The 18,616-nt window shown below is 34.3% G+C and overlaps 1 protein-coding gene across 1 annotated transcript; it reads left to right on the forward strand.

The window, feature by feature from the left end:
- The first annotated feature begins 15 nt into the window (after positions 1 to 15).
- Positions 16 to 18,600, forward strand: LOC109097765 (G-protein-signaling modulator 2-like). The gene is made up of 14 exons (XM_042750497.1): positions 16 to 234; positions 10,258 to 10,479; positions 10,572 to 10,707; positions 12,253 to 12,390; positions 12,574 to 12,699; positions 13,050 to 13,165; positions 13,888 to 14,043; positions 14,125 to 14,233; positions 15,319 to 15,457; positions 15,870 to 15,946; positions 16,105 to 16,293; positions 16,414 to 16,573; positions 17,537 to 17,763; positions 17,849 to 18,600. The coding sequence occupies exons 2-14, from the start codon at positions 10,259 to 10,261 to the stop codon at positions 18,020 to 18,022; spliced, it is 1,968 nt and encodes a 655-aa protein (XP_042606431.1). The 5' UTR covers positions 16 to 234; position 10,258; the 3' UTR covers positions 18,023 to 18,600.
- The last annotated feature ends 16 nt before the right edge of the window (positions 18,601 to 18,616 follow it).

The raw sequence follows: 18,616 nt of genomic DNA on the forward strand, positions 1-18,616 counted from the left end.
CGAGGCGTGGCGTTCACAAACTCCTGTGTAATGATTGGCGTGCCAAAGTAAAAGACGTTTTCCTTTTTTCAGAAAAAAAAAAAAAGTTAGGAAAGGAAAGTGTCTTGAGAAAACATGGCGGAGTAAGAGAAAGAAACTTTACCGATGCTTCTTGAAAAAGCGAGAAACTCTCCCACCACATCAGGACATGAAGCGCGGTTACACACTTTAAAGCTGTTCAAATCTGAGAGTGAGGTATGAGTTTGATTTCGTTTCTCTTTGGCATATTTTTGTTTGTGCCCGAACAGCTTCTCCTTCTCAGAACTATTATGTAGCCTATGTATTGCATAGTAACTTACTTCCTTGTCTTTTTAAAGAATGTTAAGAATGTTTTTTTTTTTTTTTTTTTTTTTTTTTTTTTACTTCTATGGCAATTTCATGCAAAAACTACTTTCTGCTAGTCAGTAGGCTTTATGCTGACCATGGCATAGGAATACGTTAGTGAGTATATCTGTCAAAACTTGAGAAAAATAATAATAATAATAATAATTATTATTATTATTTATTTTTTTTTACATAAAAAAAGGTTTCTTGTGGTATTATTGAGCACAAAATGTCATTTTCATTACTGAAGTCCCCTAAAAATAAAGATATAATATTTACATTTCAATGTATTCATAAAGTATAAATAAATATAAAATAATATATAGCTTTTAATTTTATGGCTATTTTATAGGACAACTGGCATTTTATTTTATTTTTTTACTAGTTGTGTCCAGTCAGGATGATTTTGACTCATCATTGACAGTAATGAGAATTACAAGTAAGAAATGCAGAAGTAAATCATTGGTTTCTACTACAATAAGAACTGAGTATGTTCTTAATTCTTCTGTGTGTAAGCTGCTGTGGGATTTTATGAGAAACACCTGGAAAGGCTCCGGCTGACAGAACGGACACAGCAGCTCTTGTGTCTGTGTGCTTGAATATTTTAATGAATCGCAGGCGTTTTCAGTGTACAGGCTGTACCTTTGTGTTTTATTCTGTTCACAAAGCTGTTGTCACTCTTTTAGAGCCTTTGAATGCCTGGCTCAATGACTCTGGGACTGTTAGCATAAAGAAAACATGAACTGAAATGATAGTGCAATTGTTTCTTTATGAAAGTGGTCAAATATTCCTGGCATGACTGTTTAGTGAAATTACCCTGCAAAGGAAGTTGAAATGTCAAACAAAAAGGACAATTCATAGAGCGTGCCTTTATCACATGCTTGAATAAACATATGGTTGGACCTGGCCTGGGCTTTGCTGGACCAACTGGCTCAGGACTTTAGGAAAGGAGCCACAAAACCACCGTGTTTGGCCTGTTGTGGTCTGAAATACGAAAGTGTTTACAATTCATATCAAATGAACCTTTTTTCAGGGATGAAGGTCTCAGCCCTTTCCTGAGTATTCAGATTATTGGTTAATCTAGTTTTGAATGTGAACAATGCTTTTAGATTTCTGTTCAATATAAGGAATTCCTGAAGTACAAACACATATGATTTATGTTGTGTTTTCCCACTGTTCTGTTTCTGCTTGGGATAAAGTTAATTCAAAGATAAAAGTGTTATCGTTGTTAACTCACACACTTGCGTTCCCAAACTCAGGACGTTCTCCTGTGCAGTGTTAAGCATTGTTTATAAATATACTATTGAATAATTGAATTAGCTTTTATTTTTATATTTTTTGTTTTTATTTTTAATTTTAGTTAAAATTTTAGATTTAATTTATTATTTTTTTTAGATCTTCAACTGAAGCATATTTTATATTAATTGCAAGAAAGAGTGTTTTTTATGTTTTTAATCTAATTTATATTTTAGATTTATTAAAAAAAAATAAAAAAATGATTTAACCTTTATTTCAGTTAGCACTCAATAATAATGCTAATATTATTTGTTAAATAATCTTAGTTTTAGTTTTAGTTTACAACGACATGGCTGAGTCTGTGGAATACAAAAGGAAATATTTTACAGATGTCAATCACCAAAAATGATGATAAAGATCATGCAACTCAAGCTCAAGTATTCTGAAGTCATATGAAGTCAAAGCTCTCTTTTACCATATCTCATTTGCACAAATGCATAACCATATTCAAACCTATTGTATAAAGAAGCATTGCACCAAGTTTAACATCAGCAGTGCCAAGTGGCATTGAATCCTTGGGTTTTTCCTCACTCAAACCTATCATATGACTTCAAAAGACTTGGAATAGTTTGTGAGTCATATGGACTATTTATGATGCTTTTTTGTCAACTTTGTAGCTGGACAGGTTCTGGCCACTGTAACATTTTTGAAAATATCTCCAGTTGTGTTTCTCGGAACAAATCAACTCATATGATTGGGTCTGAAATGGCGCAAGGGAGAGTAAATAGTTTCTACACAAGGTGCTTCAAAAGGAGGTCCTTCAAGCGATGCCATAGAAGAACCATTTTTGGTTCCACAAAGAAGCATTCAGTCAAAGGTTCTTTAAAGAACCATCTCTTTCTTACCTTTTCCATAATTAAAGAACCTTTTTCATAACCTTTAGTGAAGAAGAAGGTTCTTCAGATTTTAAAGGTTGTTTATGGAACCATTTAGACAAAAAGGTTCTTCAATGGCATCGTGAAGCACCTTTATTATTAAGAGTGTAATGTTTCAGCATCCCAAAAGCATTAATCAAGATTATAGATGCATTTTTTTCAAGCACTGGTTTATCTGACACTTGCCTGGATCTCGTCATACAGCCACTGTTTGCAACAACTTTCGAAACTGGGGAAAAAGTGTCTTTTGATGATCGGATGGTTGCTCACGAGGAACTCAAGAGACTTCCTCATGTTCCCCCATCCACATGAGATGCAACATGATACATACTAAGTCAGAATTAGTTGGTAGGGTGGAAGTGTAGCATGTTGTGATTAATCAGTCAGTGACTGTTTTCTTAGTGAAATCGTTACTTACACCTCAGTGTGTGTGTGTGTGTGTGTGTGTGGGAGAGAGAGAGAGGCTCAAATTTCTTAGGCTCTTTCTGTAGTGTCGCTCGCCTGCCAGATGGACGAGGGTTCAGACCCGGTGAAAGCATGGACATCTTCGCTCTTTATGTTTGTCTTGTGTTTTAGAGTTATGATGACATGATATTGGATTATTTCAAAATCTGCAGGTTTGCTGTTGGGTTTTTGCTTTAAACTTGGACTTTTGCTATGAATTTAAATGGATGTGATCTCAAAAGACGAGGATCAAGCGTTTCATGTTCGTTCCAGGTAGGAGAACAGACCCGTCTTACCATATGTTAACTGGTTTTACAGCTCATCCGTTCTCTTCTACCTCTTCAACCAAAAGACTTCAAATATGTCGTTTAGCACTAGAGTTTGTCATTCTTTAGCAGATGTGATCCACTGACATGCACTTGTTTTTCCATCAGATAAACGAGGTTTGAAATGTAATAGTGTGCGGGTGGAGGCGAGTGAATGAGGGCTCAGGTTTGTCGAGAGATCTCCTGTGTGTGCATTTTTAATAGGCTTGTTTAAAAATTAAACGGGAGGGACATCAGTTGTTGCACTAGTATTTTGTCTGTTGTATTGTTGTCGTACATCCCGAAATACTGCAGGAGCATCTCACGCTGGACCTGAAAGATTAGTCAAGGGCCTGTGTTTCTTCCCACACATGCAGCTGTTACAGAAAATATTGGAGAGAGCGGGGAATGGGATTGAATCTGGCATGATTTGGAGCATATGCACAAACCACTACGCCACGGCTCCAGCAAGGCCTTGAAGTTTGGAATGGGATGGTTTATCTAAACTTAAACATTTCGTCATCATTTGCTCACATTCATATAATTGCAAACCTTTCTTTTGTAGAACAGAAAAGGAGATGTTTACGCTGCTTCTTACGCTGCTCTGAAAAACTTAAAAAAACACGAGCATAACAGGAATCCATACCACGCATGCATTTTATTCCAAGTCTTCCAAAGCTGTACAGAGACTTTCCCACGGTTTTATGGTAAAAAAAAGTTATTTAGTGAGTATCTTTCCTACTGCTTCCAGATATCATTCCCCAATCTGAACAATGTTGTGTTTGGTCATCACCTTATTTTAGTAATGTTTTATGTACTTATATGTAATTGGTATTTATTAATATTTTATATTCTCAGTTTTGATTTATTTATTTATTTTTAAGTTTTAGTAATTTATTTTAAGTTTTAGTGCTTTTGTCATTTTTATTAGTATTTTATTTCTGTTTTAGTAATTGTACTACTTTAAAAAAAAAAAAGTTTTTTTCTTAGTTTTTCAGTTAACTATATTTTTTAACCTTTATTTTAATTACCCAAAATTATTTAATTTTTTTAAAGTTTTAGTTAACAATAGCAACACTGATTCAAATGGACTACTTTTACAGCTCTTATTTTGTGTGCTTTTTATTTGTAATTTTTTTTTTTGGTCACAACGCATTTTGAAATCAAAACTAAGACTAGGCCTATTTTCCAACTCCTTGAACATTGCACAGTGGCTCTTCCTCTATTTTATGGTCAAAAAGTTATTTAATGAGTATATTTCATGTATTATTCTCCATTCTGCATAATTGAACTGTCATGTTGCATTCAGTCATGAACGATACCACCTAATGTTAATTTAGTATTACTATATTTAGTAATATTTTATGTTAATATTTTGAATTGGCTTTTATATTAGTATTTTCAGTTTTCATGAAGTTTTAGTAATTTTGTTATGTGCTTTTGTCATTTCTATTAATTTTGTTTTATTTCTATTTAGCTTTATTTAAGTTTTACAACTGAAACGAATTAGTTGACACTGCAGCATTTCTAATTTTCATGTAATTCTATTTTATTTTGTTTAATCTTTAATTACTGAAAACATTTTTGAACACGTTTAGTTAATAACAACAACACTGATAGCAGCTTAATTTACAACTTTGACATGCTTCTCAAACAATGCTCTTGTTTGGCTCCGGAAGACTTGTAATATAGCTTCTGATTTAAGTGGACTGCTTTTATTATACTTATTTGTTGTTGTCATTTTTGCTCACAGCTCATTTTGTATGGAAAAAGAGACATTGTGCTAAACCTTCTCCTTTTAAGTTCCACAGAACTTGATTTGAGGGTGAATAAAAATGACAAAAGTTTCATTTTACAGTGAACTATCACTTTAAAGTCTGAGTTTTAGAAATGAACAGAAATAACGAGCACCATATGCCTGGTGTTTCAGTAAGTATAAGTGAAAATCTTGACTTCAGAGAAGTATGAGTTAAGCTCGGCCCGTGTCCCACCTCGCTGAGGATAAAAGAAATTAGAACATGTGAATGCCGCCAGCTTTCAGCTGAGGACACTCTGGGCAAAGCGTGGGATTTAACTCGGTCTAATGGATTTTCCCGGCGTGGCCCTGGTTACCCGAGTGTTTCTCTGTCTGGAGTCGATTCGTTCTTCATGATAACATCTCACTCTACTTCAGCAGAAGATTACTTGATTCTGGCAGGTTTTCTTTGATTGCTTTATTCCTTCACAGCTCTAAAGCCTTTACCTTCTCTTTCTCTTGCTAATTGTGGTTTCTAAGGTCTTCTCTGTTGTTTGCCAGGAGTATGTTTGAGGTACTTACTACCCAAGTTAAAAACTGGTCAAAAGTTTGTGGTCAGTAAGGTTTTTTTTTTTTTTTTTTTTTTTTAATCTATTTTTATACATCAAGGATGCATTAAATTGATCAAAAGTAACAGTAAAGCTATTTATAATATTAGAAAAGATTTCCATTTTTCTCCTTCACAGCAACATCTCACTCTACTTCAGCAGAAGCTTAATCAATTCTGGAAGGTTTTGTTGGATTTCTTTAGTCCTTGAAGACTTTAAAGTCTTTCTACTTTCTCTTTCCATGGCTAACTTTTATTATTAACGCAGAGAGTGACTAGATGTTTACATATTCTGAAGAACTGACTGGATTATTTGCTTACTGGCCAAAAGCCTAACTAGACTCTCACGTCTAGTTGTTTTGTGTCCCTTATTCAGTGTTGCCTATTGTATTATGAATATTTAAACTATCATCAACAAGTCACATGATTTGAGGTATCATTCATGTGTGTTGTGCAGGACTAGCTAAGTGTCAAAGCTTAATTCTTATGGCTTATGGGTTTGTTCTAATCCTTAACCTTTAGTATAGTAAAGCATGACTTAGCAAGCAAAACTTAAGTAATTACATTCATAACAATAAAGGTTCCAAAAGGGGTTTTTCACAGTTCTTAAAAGAACCTTTTCTTTCTTAGTTTGAAGAACAAAATTTGTACAATGGAAAGATTCCATAATTTCTTCATGGAACCATTGCTGTTTTTCAAAATAAAGGTTCCAAAAGGTTGTTTTGTTGCAGCAATGTCATAGAAGAATGATTTTTGGGTACCCAAAGAACCCTTTTCAGTGAACAGTTCTTAAAAGAACCATTTTTTCTTGTGAATTGTAAAGAACTTTAAAAAATTCTAAAGAACCCTTTTCCATTATAAAGAACTTTTTGTGGAATAGAAAGGTTCCATAAATGATAGAGGTTCTTCATAGAACCATATACCAACAAATAACCATTATTTTTAAGAGTATAAGAGTATATTTTTTTTTGTTACTGAGGTTGGCCCATCCAACTGGAATAACGGGTTTAGGAAGCTGTTCAAGAGTTACTCTCTTTCCTCCTTTACGTGTGATAATCTCCATTTGCCCTGTCACTCATAATTGGAATTGACGCTTGCCATCGGGTGTCCGTAGATGACACTGGCATGTCGCACTGTTGCATCTGTTACCAGCAGGCTTACCGCTGACCCTTCGTTTATGTGTGCGAGACCTGGCATAACCTGTCGCCGCATGCCAACAACAAAACATTTGACAAGCTAAAGCCTGGTTTGGTTATGCAGGGGGTTCTCACAGGCGAAGAGGCTTGGGAAAGGTCTCACAGAGGGGGTTATCTTGAAATTCTGTGTCTTTTGGAAGAGGTCAGTCTGTTTTGGGATGTGTCTGAGAGGGTCGAAGCCGTGGGTCTCATGCTGCACCCCGTGGAGAACTAAACATGTCTGTCACACCGGAGGAAAGAAAGTCATGAAAAAGATTAAGATGTTTAGACGGTGCGCTGAAAGTTCCAAAACAAAAATGGAAAAAAGGTGAGGTTTGAGGTTTTCCTGCACACGTATGTGGTTGCTAAGGTGTTGCCGGGGTGTTGGAGGTGATTGCTTGTTGATTTGAAAAGCCATTCAAAAGTTTGGTATTAGTAACATTTGTTTTTGAAAGAAACTAATATTTTTGTTCAGCAAAGATGCATTAAATTGATCAAAAAATTACAGTAAATATATACATAATCATTTATTTATTTATTTATTTTTACAAAAGATTAGCTTACATTTATAAATGCTATGTTTCATGGTTTCCACAAAAATATTAACAGCATAACTGCTTTCATCATTGATAATAATAATTATTTAAAAAAAATGTTTCTTGAGCAGCAAATCGGCATATTTGAATAATTTCTGAAGGATCATGTGACACTGAAGACTGGAGTAATGATGCTTAAAATTCAGCTTTACATCACAGGAATAAATTACATTTTAAAATATATTTGAATTAAAATGGCTATGTTTTGGTGAGGACAGAATTTTTTTTATTTCATACTTTGGACAGTTTCCAAGTATTTGAGTCAGCCTTCTGGTTGCTGGTTCATGGAAGGTTTTCAGCTGAGATTCTTAGTCACTCTGTGAAACTCTTTAAACTGGTCATAGGGGAGTCATCATGTTTTTAGTGCATGTCAGCCAAAAAGACCTTTTCAAGAACTTGTGTAGACAAAAACATAATGATGTTAGTGTTGTAATAATTCTTTCTAAATTTTGCTGCCATATCTGTGGAATGCTGTTGTTTGACAAACATTTTAACTGTGTGTCGCCTAGTGTGAATAGGAAATGCATTTACAGTAAATAGAGTCAAAATGAAAGCTCTTACGATGATCTGGGCCCTCATATTTCCTCATCTGTAAGGCCTCTTTAAAAGGCCTCTGTGTGTAAATATAAAAGTACAGTGTCTGAATGTAATGCTAGAATATGCTTAAACACAAATACTAAACTGCTTATTAGGTTTAAGTTGCTCTTTTCTTTTATTAGTCTTATTAAAGTGTATATCAAACTGCATTATTTGATTATTTCAGTCCCCGCTACTTTCGTTGTGTCTCTGTGCTCATCCTAGTTACAGCTCTAGTAAACAGACATTTGGTTGAAAATCAACCAATAAAATAAATGTGTATGTTTGACTGTTTGTTTAATAAATTAAGTTATTTATTTATTTAAAATGTAGCTTATATTTATTATTTATTTATTATTTATTTAATATAATTTGTATGTATGTATTATTGTTTTCTATTTTATTATTTGTTTATTACTTATAATAATATATAATATATTGTTGTTATTATTATTATTATTATTATTTATTTTTCTTCATTCTTAATTTATTTTATTTTATTCATTTATTTTTATTATTTTTATTTGTTTCATTATTTATTAATTATTATTTAACTGTTTTTTTTTTTTTTCAATTGATTTATTTTGAGTTTATTTGAGTTTTTCTATTAATTTATTGCATTTATTTTGCATTTTTCAAAGGGCACCTATTATGCCCCATTTTACAAGTCTTGGGTGTCCTAGGGCCCTATGAAATTCGTTTTATGTTTTCCTAAATTCTGTTTTAATTTTTCTGGATTCAGTTTTTTTCCCATTTGAATTTCTCTCCACTCCTTTTTAATAGTTAAATTAAAATGTATTAATCAGAAAGCATGTCTAATTAATTAAAACCATGAAATTTATACATTTTCACATCAATTTAATAAAAATGTAACAAAAATTAAACATGTTTAGGGCCCTATGAAATGTTTTATTTTTCTCACCTATTTTTTATTACCACATTTTTTTTTTAGCGTCTAATTATTTGAATGTTTTATTCAGTCAGAAATTCTATTGTTTATTTAAATTTTTCTGGTTATCAAATCAAGACATTTTATTCAGTCAGAAATTCTATTGTTTATTTAAATTTTTCTGGTTATCAAATCAAGACATAAAACATTAATTTCATTTATTTTTTAATTATTGAAAATTAAGCAAACTTTTTTTTTGGCAAACAAAGGGGATTAACTATTCAAATTAAAACATGGAAGAAATGTTGTGTGATTATTCCTTAAGAAATAATGTTTGTTTCATTTTAGTAATAGTAGTAGTAGTAGTAGTAGTATGCTATGTACATTCTACTGAAAAATAGACTTCAAATTAAAGCAGACTTTTGTTTTGAAGGGTTGCTGTGAATACCTTTACAGTTCTGTGTATATGATATGATGCTAGTTTTACTCAAATCAAATGGTAAAATGATCATGAAGTGACTCTCAGAGCAGTTCTGGAGATGTTGTTCATGTGTTTACGTCCTCATTTAGTGAGACAGCAGACGCTGAAAACACTGCGAGTCTCACACGTGCTTCAGTGTGTGTGTAGTAGATGAAAACGTGCGTCTGCGCCATTCATTAAAAGTGACACGCAAAACATGCAGGATTCATATTTAAATTGACTTTTGCGGCTTAATAGTTACAGATACTAGTCCATATCACAAATTGATTTAAGTGTAATGACCAACTTTTGATTAATTCATTTGAAATTTGACAAATTCCGTGACATTGAGCGTTAAACTGGAAATTCCATTTTTATGACTGGATTCCACAGTTCCGTCTGTGTTTTCTGCATCACGGAAATCATAGCGCCCTAGTATCCCCAGAATGTGTCTGTGAAGTTTCAGCCCAAAATACCCCACAGATCATTTATTATAACAGCTAGAAAATGTCATTTTTGGGGTGTGTTTAAAAAAGAGCTGTTTTGGTTTGTATCACTTTAAATGCAAATGAGCTGCATATTCCCGCCAATTCTTCAGAAGAGGGTGTCACCTATATGTCTCTGTGCATTGCATATCTACAACAATAAACAGCTGGTAGAAGCAACATGACTGAGAGCAAGAGAACCGGTGTTCAGCTGTGCATATGGGAGGCCAAATGCACTGAAAGTGGGACGAAACAGCGCAATATTCAATTAAAATACTTCGATAACAACCAATTAAAAAACATGTAAAAGTGGATTTTGCCTAATAGGTGCCCTTTAAACTATTATTTTATTTTATTTTATTTAATTTTTTTTTTTTTTTTTTTTTTTTTTTTTTTTTTTTTTTTATAAGTAAGTCTTGTTCTTTGCTCACCTCTCTACTGTCCCGCGCAGGATGGAGGCCTCATGTCTGGAACTGGCTCTGGAAGGTGAGCGTCTGTGTAAAGTGGGAGATTACCATGCGGGTGTCTCCTTTTTTGAGTCGGCCATCCAGGTGGGCACAGAAGACCTACAGATTTTGAGCGCCATCTACAGTCAGCTGGGCAATGCCTACTTCCACCTGCACGAGTACAACAAGGCGCTGGAATACCATCGGCATGACCTCACGCTCACCAGGTCTGAATCTGCAAGCTTATGTCACTGTTTCAAAGCTGATAGGATTATGTCTTTATCTAAAATAACATGTTTTGTTATTCGGACTCTTTCAGAATTATCAAAGATCAGCCGGGAGAAGCTAAAGCCAGTGGTAACCTTGGAAACACTTTGAAGGTTTTGGGTCGCTATGATGAAGCAGCAGTTTTTTGCCAAAGACATCTTGACATTTCCAGGATGCTCCATGATAAGGTAAGGGGGTTTAACACAGCCAAAGGGCCTTTTATTGCAATAGCTAAACCCAAAATGAAGTTTCGGTCATCATTTATCATTTGAAACGCAAAATAAGATATTTCAAAGAATCTACAGTATGATTCTCATGAACCAATGGCATTCTGTATTGATGTCAAACCTGGCGTGTCAAGGCACAGTGTATATACGTGCGATGTGTTCGTGTGAATAAGATCTGACAGCTATCACACATCATCATCAGGACGAGAATATCACATATTTAATGGTATTGACTAATTTTATGGCACCCGTCGGCTCCTCGTCATAATATACTTGCAGAACCAAAAAAAAACTTCCAAGTAAAAAAAAAAAACAAACCCTTATTGCTTGGAAAAATATCTAAATATGGTGAGGAGATTTTAAATGCATTTATTAACTGATTTAATTTATTTTTTGATGCAAGCAATACTGTTTATTTATTTATTTGTTTATTGATAAACTGTTAAAAAATAAATAAATAGAATGGTTTGTATTTACAGTTTTTTTGATCAAATAAAAATAAATATTTTTTAAATAGAAGACTTAAAATAGATAAATAAATAAAATAGTAATGTTTTATTAACTGATAAAAAAAACTGACTGTTCAAGCAAATAAATAATAACAGGATTGTAAGTAATAGGACTTTTTTTAAACTGATTTCTAATTTTTGAATCACTTTCCCATAAAATGTTTATATATTGTTATCAATGAAAATTTTAAAGAAAATGTTCATAATAAAATGTTCAGCTAAAAACAAAAAAGCCTCATTGCTTGAAAAAAGCAAGCAATCAGATGTAATAAAAAGTGAAAATAGTCAATAAATGCATTTATTGACTGGAAATATTGATTTAGGAATGTAAATAATAAGTAAATTAAATGTAAATAAAATAATACAAATAAAACTACAAATAACCGACTAACTAACTAATAAACTAACAGTTCAATATAATTTTCTTTTTGCTGATATAATTTGCTCATTGTTAAAAAAAAAAAAAAAAGATGTAAATCAGATATAATAAAAAGCTAAAATAGTCATAGACTTGTTGAATGATAATTTTTTTTTAGTAAGGTAAATAATACATAAATAAAACAGATAAATGAAATAGCATTTATATATTGATAAAAATAAACTATTCAAATATATATAAATAAACAAACAAACAAACTGATGGGATTACTTTGGAAATTGTCATAAGGAGACATTCTTCATATTTTTAAACACCTTTTGAGTAAAAATGTTTGTTGGTTATATATATTTTTAAGATTATTATGGTCAAATATTATTCTATCTCCAATGTTTAAGGGTGAGTACATGACGACAAAATCGTTCTATTCCTTTAAACTCCGTTTGAATAGTTCATGGCCAAGTTTGCCTCGGATGTTTCTGGAAGTCCTGTTATCCCGAGACACCACTTGATCTATTTTAACAGACCATAAACGCAAGCCGTTGATCTGTTTTAGGTGTGTAATGAGTGGTGGGCGTGGACTGACTGTTGTGTGTGTGTGTCTGTGTGTGGTTTTGTTAGGCGGGGCAGGCCCGAGCGCTGTATAATTATGGGAACGTGTACCACGCCAAGGGGAAGAACATATGTTGGAGTGGTATGGACCCTGGAGAATTTCCCGAGGAGGCATGCATCGCTCTGAAGAAAGCAACAGAGTACTACGAGTGAGCCAGCCAGCATTTGTTGATTTCATTCTTTTGAACACCCAAACCAGTGTGTAGACGACATTTCAAAAAATACATTTTTGAAAACATTACAGAGACTGCAGCAGTGTTTTCCAAAGGCATGCTAAAGCTTTTATTGTTTTATCCCCGCCACTGTATGTAACACTGCACCTCTCGGTTTGAAGCGAATCTGGCCATTGTGAAAGAGCTGGGGGACAGAGCGGCACAGGGCAGGACCTACGGTAACCTTGGCAACTCGCACTATTTGCTCGGAAACTTCCAGGATGCTGTTCTGGCTCACGGACAGGTATTTCATACGGAGAGTTTCCTAAATGAACAAGCCTGTGGTTTCTATTAAAATGGACCGAAAAAACTGAAAGTGTCATAAAAATTATGGATAAAAATGCACAAACTGGTAAATGTTGAATTACTGTACAGAAAAGGTCTGCTATGTTATGTTTACAATTTTATATATGTATTGCAACAGTAAATATTACTAGATATGCAATAATAATGCAGAAACTTGCAATGTTGTACTCTGTGCATCTGTCGTGCAGAAAATGCTTGTGATGAACAAATCAGCAGGGTTTATGTTTCATGAATGAGGCTTAATGTAAAAATAAATCATGTTTTTTGTTTGTTTGTTTGATTTTACAGCGTCTCCTTATCGCAAAGGAGTTTGGAGACAGAGCTGCAGAGCGGAGAGCATATTGTAACCTTGGAAATGCATTCATATTACTTGGACAATATGAAGTTGCAGCTGAACATTACAAGTTAGTTGCCATTTTATTTTATTTTGTTTAGTTTTTTCTGTATTTTATTCCAAGTTTAATAAACAAAGCGAGGAAAACAAACAAAGCCACATGCAATTTTTTTCATAAATATTTTATTCTAAGTTAAACTTAATATCTAAAGCAAGGAATATAAACAAAGCAACCGTGATTAATTTAATAAAATTTAATTTAATTTTATAATTAATTTACTTTCCACTTTTCTCTTTATTCAATTTCTTTTATTATAGACATTATATTTTAACCTTTATAAGTAATGTTCATTGTTATTTTTGTTCTCGCAAGACAGAGAGAAAAAAGCAACAACCGTGATTATTTCCCCTTTTTTTACATTATTGTTTATTATAATTAATTTACAAATTATAATTTATTTACTTTCCACTTTTCTATTTATTTAATTTCCATCAATATAGACATATTGTAGCCATTATAAGCCATGTTTATTGTCATTTTTTTCCTTGCAAGGCAGAGAAAAAACCTTCAACCTTAACCAAAATTTAGCATATATAGAAATTTGAATAAACTGGGATCAGATATACCGGGAGCCTCCTGCATGGATTTCTTCAGCAGTCTTATATACAAGTACAGTGGGTAAAATATGATATTACCATGGTACAAGTCCAAAAAAAGATGCACGTCTGTACTTTGCTGTTAGATGAGCTGGAGTCATATGATGAGGTGATTCTGGTGTGTTTTTCCTGCAGGCGGACGCTGCAGTTGGCGCGGCAGCTGAAGGACAGGGCCGTGGAGGCTCAGGCCTGCTACAGTCTGGGAAACACCTACACACTACTGCAGCACTATGAGAGAGCCATAGACTATCACCTCAAACATCTCATCATAGCTCAGGACCTCAAGGACAGGTACACTGTCACTGACACTTCCTGTGTGTGCTGCTGCTCTTCCTGACATCTGACGCCGTCTCTGTCTCTGTGTGTGTGTAGGATCGGAGAAGGGAGAGCATGCTGGAGTTTAGGGAACGCCTACACCGCACTGGGAAACCACGAGCAGGCCATGAGCTTCTCTGAAAAACATCTGGAGATCTCCAAAGAGGTGTGTGTGTGTTTGTGTGTGTGTGTGTGTGTGTGTGTGTGTGTGCACACTCTGAGTGTGTGTGTGTTGTGGTGTTCCTGTCTGTGTGTAAAGTGTGCCACACGGAGATAACATCAACACAGGAAAGAAAAAAATCTCAAGGAAAAGAAAAAGAAAGAATAGCAAGGAAAGCTTGTTTTAGGATTAAGATTTGTATATTATGATTATTATGGTATTTTAATATCATTACCATACTATTATAATTTAAGTTCATGTTTTGAATTAAATTTTATTTTTATATTTTCTGTTTTCATTTTAATTTTTGTTCAAGTTTTTCTCTCTTCACAGTTTGTATTTTTAGTTTATTTAGTTTTTGCAATTTTAGTCATTTAACTTGAACTAAAAGAAAATGAGAAATGTTGCCTTGGCAGCTAGCTTTTTTGTATATTATTTCAGCTAATGGTTGTTTTATTTCAAGTAATAAAATCTTTTTTCTTATTTATTTAATTATTTATTTTAGGTTTTTTAGTTAACAATAGTAATTCTCATCATTACATCATTTTTCACCCCAAATTCTCAGTTCTAAAAAACAAGTTCCCATTTTTCCCCAATTACTGTCTCTGATACATTTATTTGATTTAATCAGCATAAATTAAAGTTTGTACAACACACTTTTTTGATTAAAAATACATTTAACATCAAAATTGAACAGATTTATTTTCTTAATGCACGTTCCTGATCTTATTGTGAAGGATTTGTCAGTTGTCAAATTCAGTTGTTCCACTGAAATCTCTAAATAATTTCCTCTAAAGTGACTTTTCTTTTCTGCTTAAGTAGCATTAGACCTGTTCTAATAAAGTCAGCTTTATTAAAACACTAGATTCGATTAGGAAACAAGGTGAAATGCAAGCAGTAGAGGACTTTTTCAGCTTAATTTTCCTAAAAATAATGTGAGGGTACATATTCTTATTTCTTTCATTTGATTTTGAGGTGAAATGTGACTTAAGCAGGCTTCATGTGCATGTTTGTGATTGAACTGAGTGTGTGTTTTCTGGAGAAGCACTTCCAGTAATGTTTTTTCCTTCCTGTGTGTGTGCGCTGCTCAGATTGGAGACCGTAGTGGGGAGCTGACGGCTCGAATGAAAGTATCTGATCTGCAGTTACTTTTAGGTCTGAAGCAGAATAATTCAAACTCTAACAGCTCTGCCTTCATGGAGAGTCCGCCCGGTGACAGCAGTCTGCCTGGTAACAGCACACACAACTTTCCTCAAACTTTAAAACCAACAATGGCTGTTAAATTTGAATTTGTACAAGAATCCTTAAAGGTGCAAAAAGTTTGGTTATACTTTATTTCATGTTGTTCTTGTTAAAGTGTGCTTTATTATATTTTTGGTGTTTGGTGATAGTGCCACCTACTGGATGAAAGCTGTACATTTTGTTTAAACTCGAATTAATTGGCTGGAATATCCTCCTTGTGCTGTTCTTTAATTTTTCGGATCACATAAATATATAGATTTAAATTGTACAAAATTACTTTGTGCATGATTAATATGCTTGACAGAAACAAATACTAGTAAATTTACACAATATATGCTTTTAGCACAACTGATCTACAGAAAGAGCTTGAGTCACAGCCAGCTTCTTTCTGGTTTTGTAGATGGAAGATCCAGAGGAAGCAGGAGACACAGCATGGAGAACATGGAGCTCATGAAACTCAGCTCTGACAAAAATATGGTGAGACATTTGCCGTGGTGCTTTTATTAGCGTGCTAAATACGGACTCCAAAGCTTTTCTTTGTTATTACTTATAATTCATACTTCTAGAATTCAGACTTCATATTATTGCATATCAAGTCGTTTGCTAACAAAAGTGTTCAAGCCTCATCTGTCCAGGGCCAGGCCTGTGAGGAGTCTACAAGCCCTCAGCAAGCCAAATCGCCAACCAAATCATCCACAGCCAAGACACCTTCTAAACTTTTCTTCATCAATCGCTTCAGGAGCAAAAAACACAGGCTGAATGGGTCAAACTCCAGTCCACCAGCTGAGAGCAGCAGCCCACCTTTAGCCCGTCCGGACAAACAGGTCAAATACTAATCTTTTCTCAATGAAACATGACCATAAGCAAGTTGTCATTTTAAATGATAAATTATATAAAATATGTATTATGAATGTTATCATTTCCTTGAATGGCTTTTCCCACAGTATGCCCTAGACACTCGGGCTGACGATGGCTTTTTTGATCTTCTGAGCCGTTTTCAAGCCAGTCGCATGGATGACCAAAGGTGCTCGTTACAGGACAGCCTAAGCAGTGTTCCTGCCCTTTCCATTCCCTGTGAAAGCCCATCTGTAGCCTTGAACAACCGTGAGTCGTCCTCCTGCACTGACCTCTATACTCGCATATGAAGGTGCATTCACACCGACGGTGATTTAAAGCTGAAAAGTAGAGGAGGTGATTTGAAGTGAAACAATGTGAGCAGAAATTAACTTTCTGCAACTAACAGACAGTGACCTTTAGTTTGTAATAACTATACCAGCGTATAGTAGTGCGTACAGCGACAAGCAATGTGTAAACACTGAACACTAGAGTGTTGTCACGTGACAAAATCACAGCCAATCATACTTCAGGTTTCAAATAGGTGTTACAATCAGAAACCAAAATGTCCTGTTGTTTATGGCAAAATGTCAGACTTCTACTTTTGCATATTAAAACATAAACATAAATAAACGCACACACACACTTTTTTTCCATTCTTTTATTTTTTAACAAAATTAAAAACACCACACTCAAAACACAAAAATAAAAATTTTTTAAAAAAAACACACACTCCACAGCTCCACATATATTATAAAAAAAAACCTAAAAAAAAAAAAAAAACACTAATATTGTAAAATATTATTACAATATAAAACAACCTAAAATGCTGATTTGTTGCTCAAGAATGTAATTTATTTCTGTGATGCAAAGCTGAATTTTTAGCATTGTTATTTCAGTCCTCAGTGTCACATGATCCTTCAGAAATCATTCTAATATGCTGATTTGCTGCTCAAGAAACATTTCTGATTATCAATACTGAAAACAGTTGTGCTTCTTAATAGTTTTGTAGACCCTATGATGAATAGTTAAAAAATAACATCACTTATTTGAATTCAATTACATTAATTTTTGTTATAATATAAATGTCTTTACTGACACGATTTGACCAAAATTATTGTTTCCTTGCTGAATAAAAGTATCAATTTCTGTTAAAACAACAGTTGTGTTGTGTGTATGTGTTGTGTGGAATGTTTAAATGGACCGCATTGCTCTGTTTTGAATTTTGTTTAGCTATTTCCACGCCCGGAGCGGAGGCCTCGGCACAGCCTGGCCATTTCCTAGACCTGCTGGCCAGCTCACAGAGCCGTCGGCTGGACGAGCAGCGGGCCAGTGTGGACAGTCTCCCGGGTCTCCGGCTGGACCAGTGCCACAGCCAGGACGTTCTCAGCAAACTCATGGTCTCGGCCGATAACAAAGAACCAGATGAAGACTTCTTCGACATGCTGATTAAGTGCCAGGTTAATGTTGTTTATTATATGGGTGCATAGAACTATTAACTCTCTCTGAAAGCGTATGTTCAATAGCTGTATTTGGCTTGTACAGGGATCCAGACTGGATGATCAGAGATGTGCTCCTCCACCTCCTCCCACCAGAGGCCCTACAGTCCCAGACGAAGACTTCTTTAGCCTCATCCTTCGCTCCCAGGCCAAACAGATAGATGAGCAGAGAGTCATCTTACCATCAGACACAAGACCCCTTCAGACCAATCCTGAATGACTTCTTATGAAGCCAGAATACTATTTTATGACCTCACTGAAGTCTTACTCACTAATCAGTGCCTTGTTGAAAATCAGACCCTACAAGATGATTTCTCTTCTCACTTAACAAGATTTTTGTGAGAGGAGATGCATGAAGTTCTTTTATTCTCCCTACTACCATGATCTGAACTGGATTCAGACGTTTCTGTGTGGAATATACGCTTAAATTCAGACCAAGACCGCAGTCTCTTTCTCAGGGATTCAGTACAATGCACTGAAAGCATTTAATTCACCTGGATAACTGGATGGACTTACTCAGCGGTAGATTAGCATGTCTGACCATTTTATATGTATTTTTAACACTAAACATATATCAGTTCTGTTTTGATTCTTTCTTTCTTGGACTTGAAATGTTTTTTGTTGTCTTTTAATACCAGCGAAGCAATGCTCTGTTAATATTTTGAGGTTTTAGAAACAAGGAGTCGGCAAAAGTTTGGATTTATGTGAATATGAAATTCTAGGTTCTGGAAAGTGTATGAGACAATAATGTATTACTAATTTTAAATGACAAGAGGAATAAAGCCTCATTTAAATAGATCCTGCTTGATTACAC

Source organism: Cyprinus carpio, chromosome B23 (genome assembly GCF_018340385.1).
Source record: "Cyprinus carpio isolate SPL01 chromosome B23, ASM1834038v1, whole genome shotgun sequence".
NCBI classification, from domain to species: domain Eukaryota; kingdom Metazoa; phylum Chordata; class Actinopteri; order Cypriniformes; family Cyprinidae; genus Cyprinus; species Cyprinus carpio.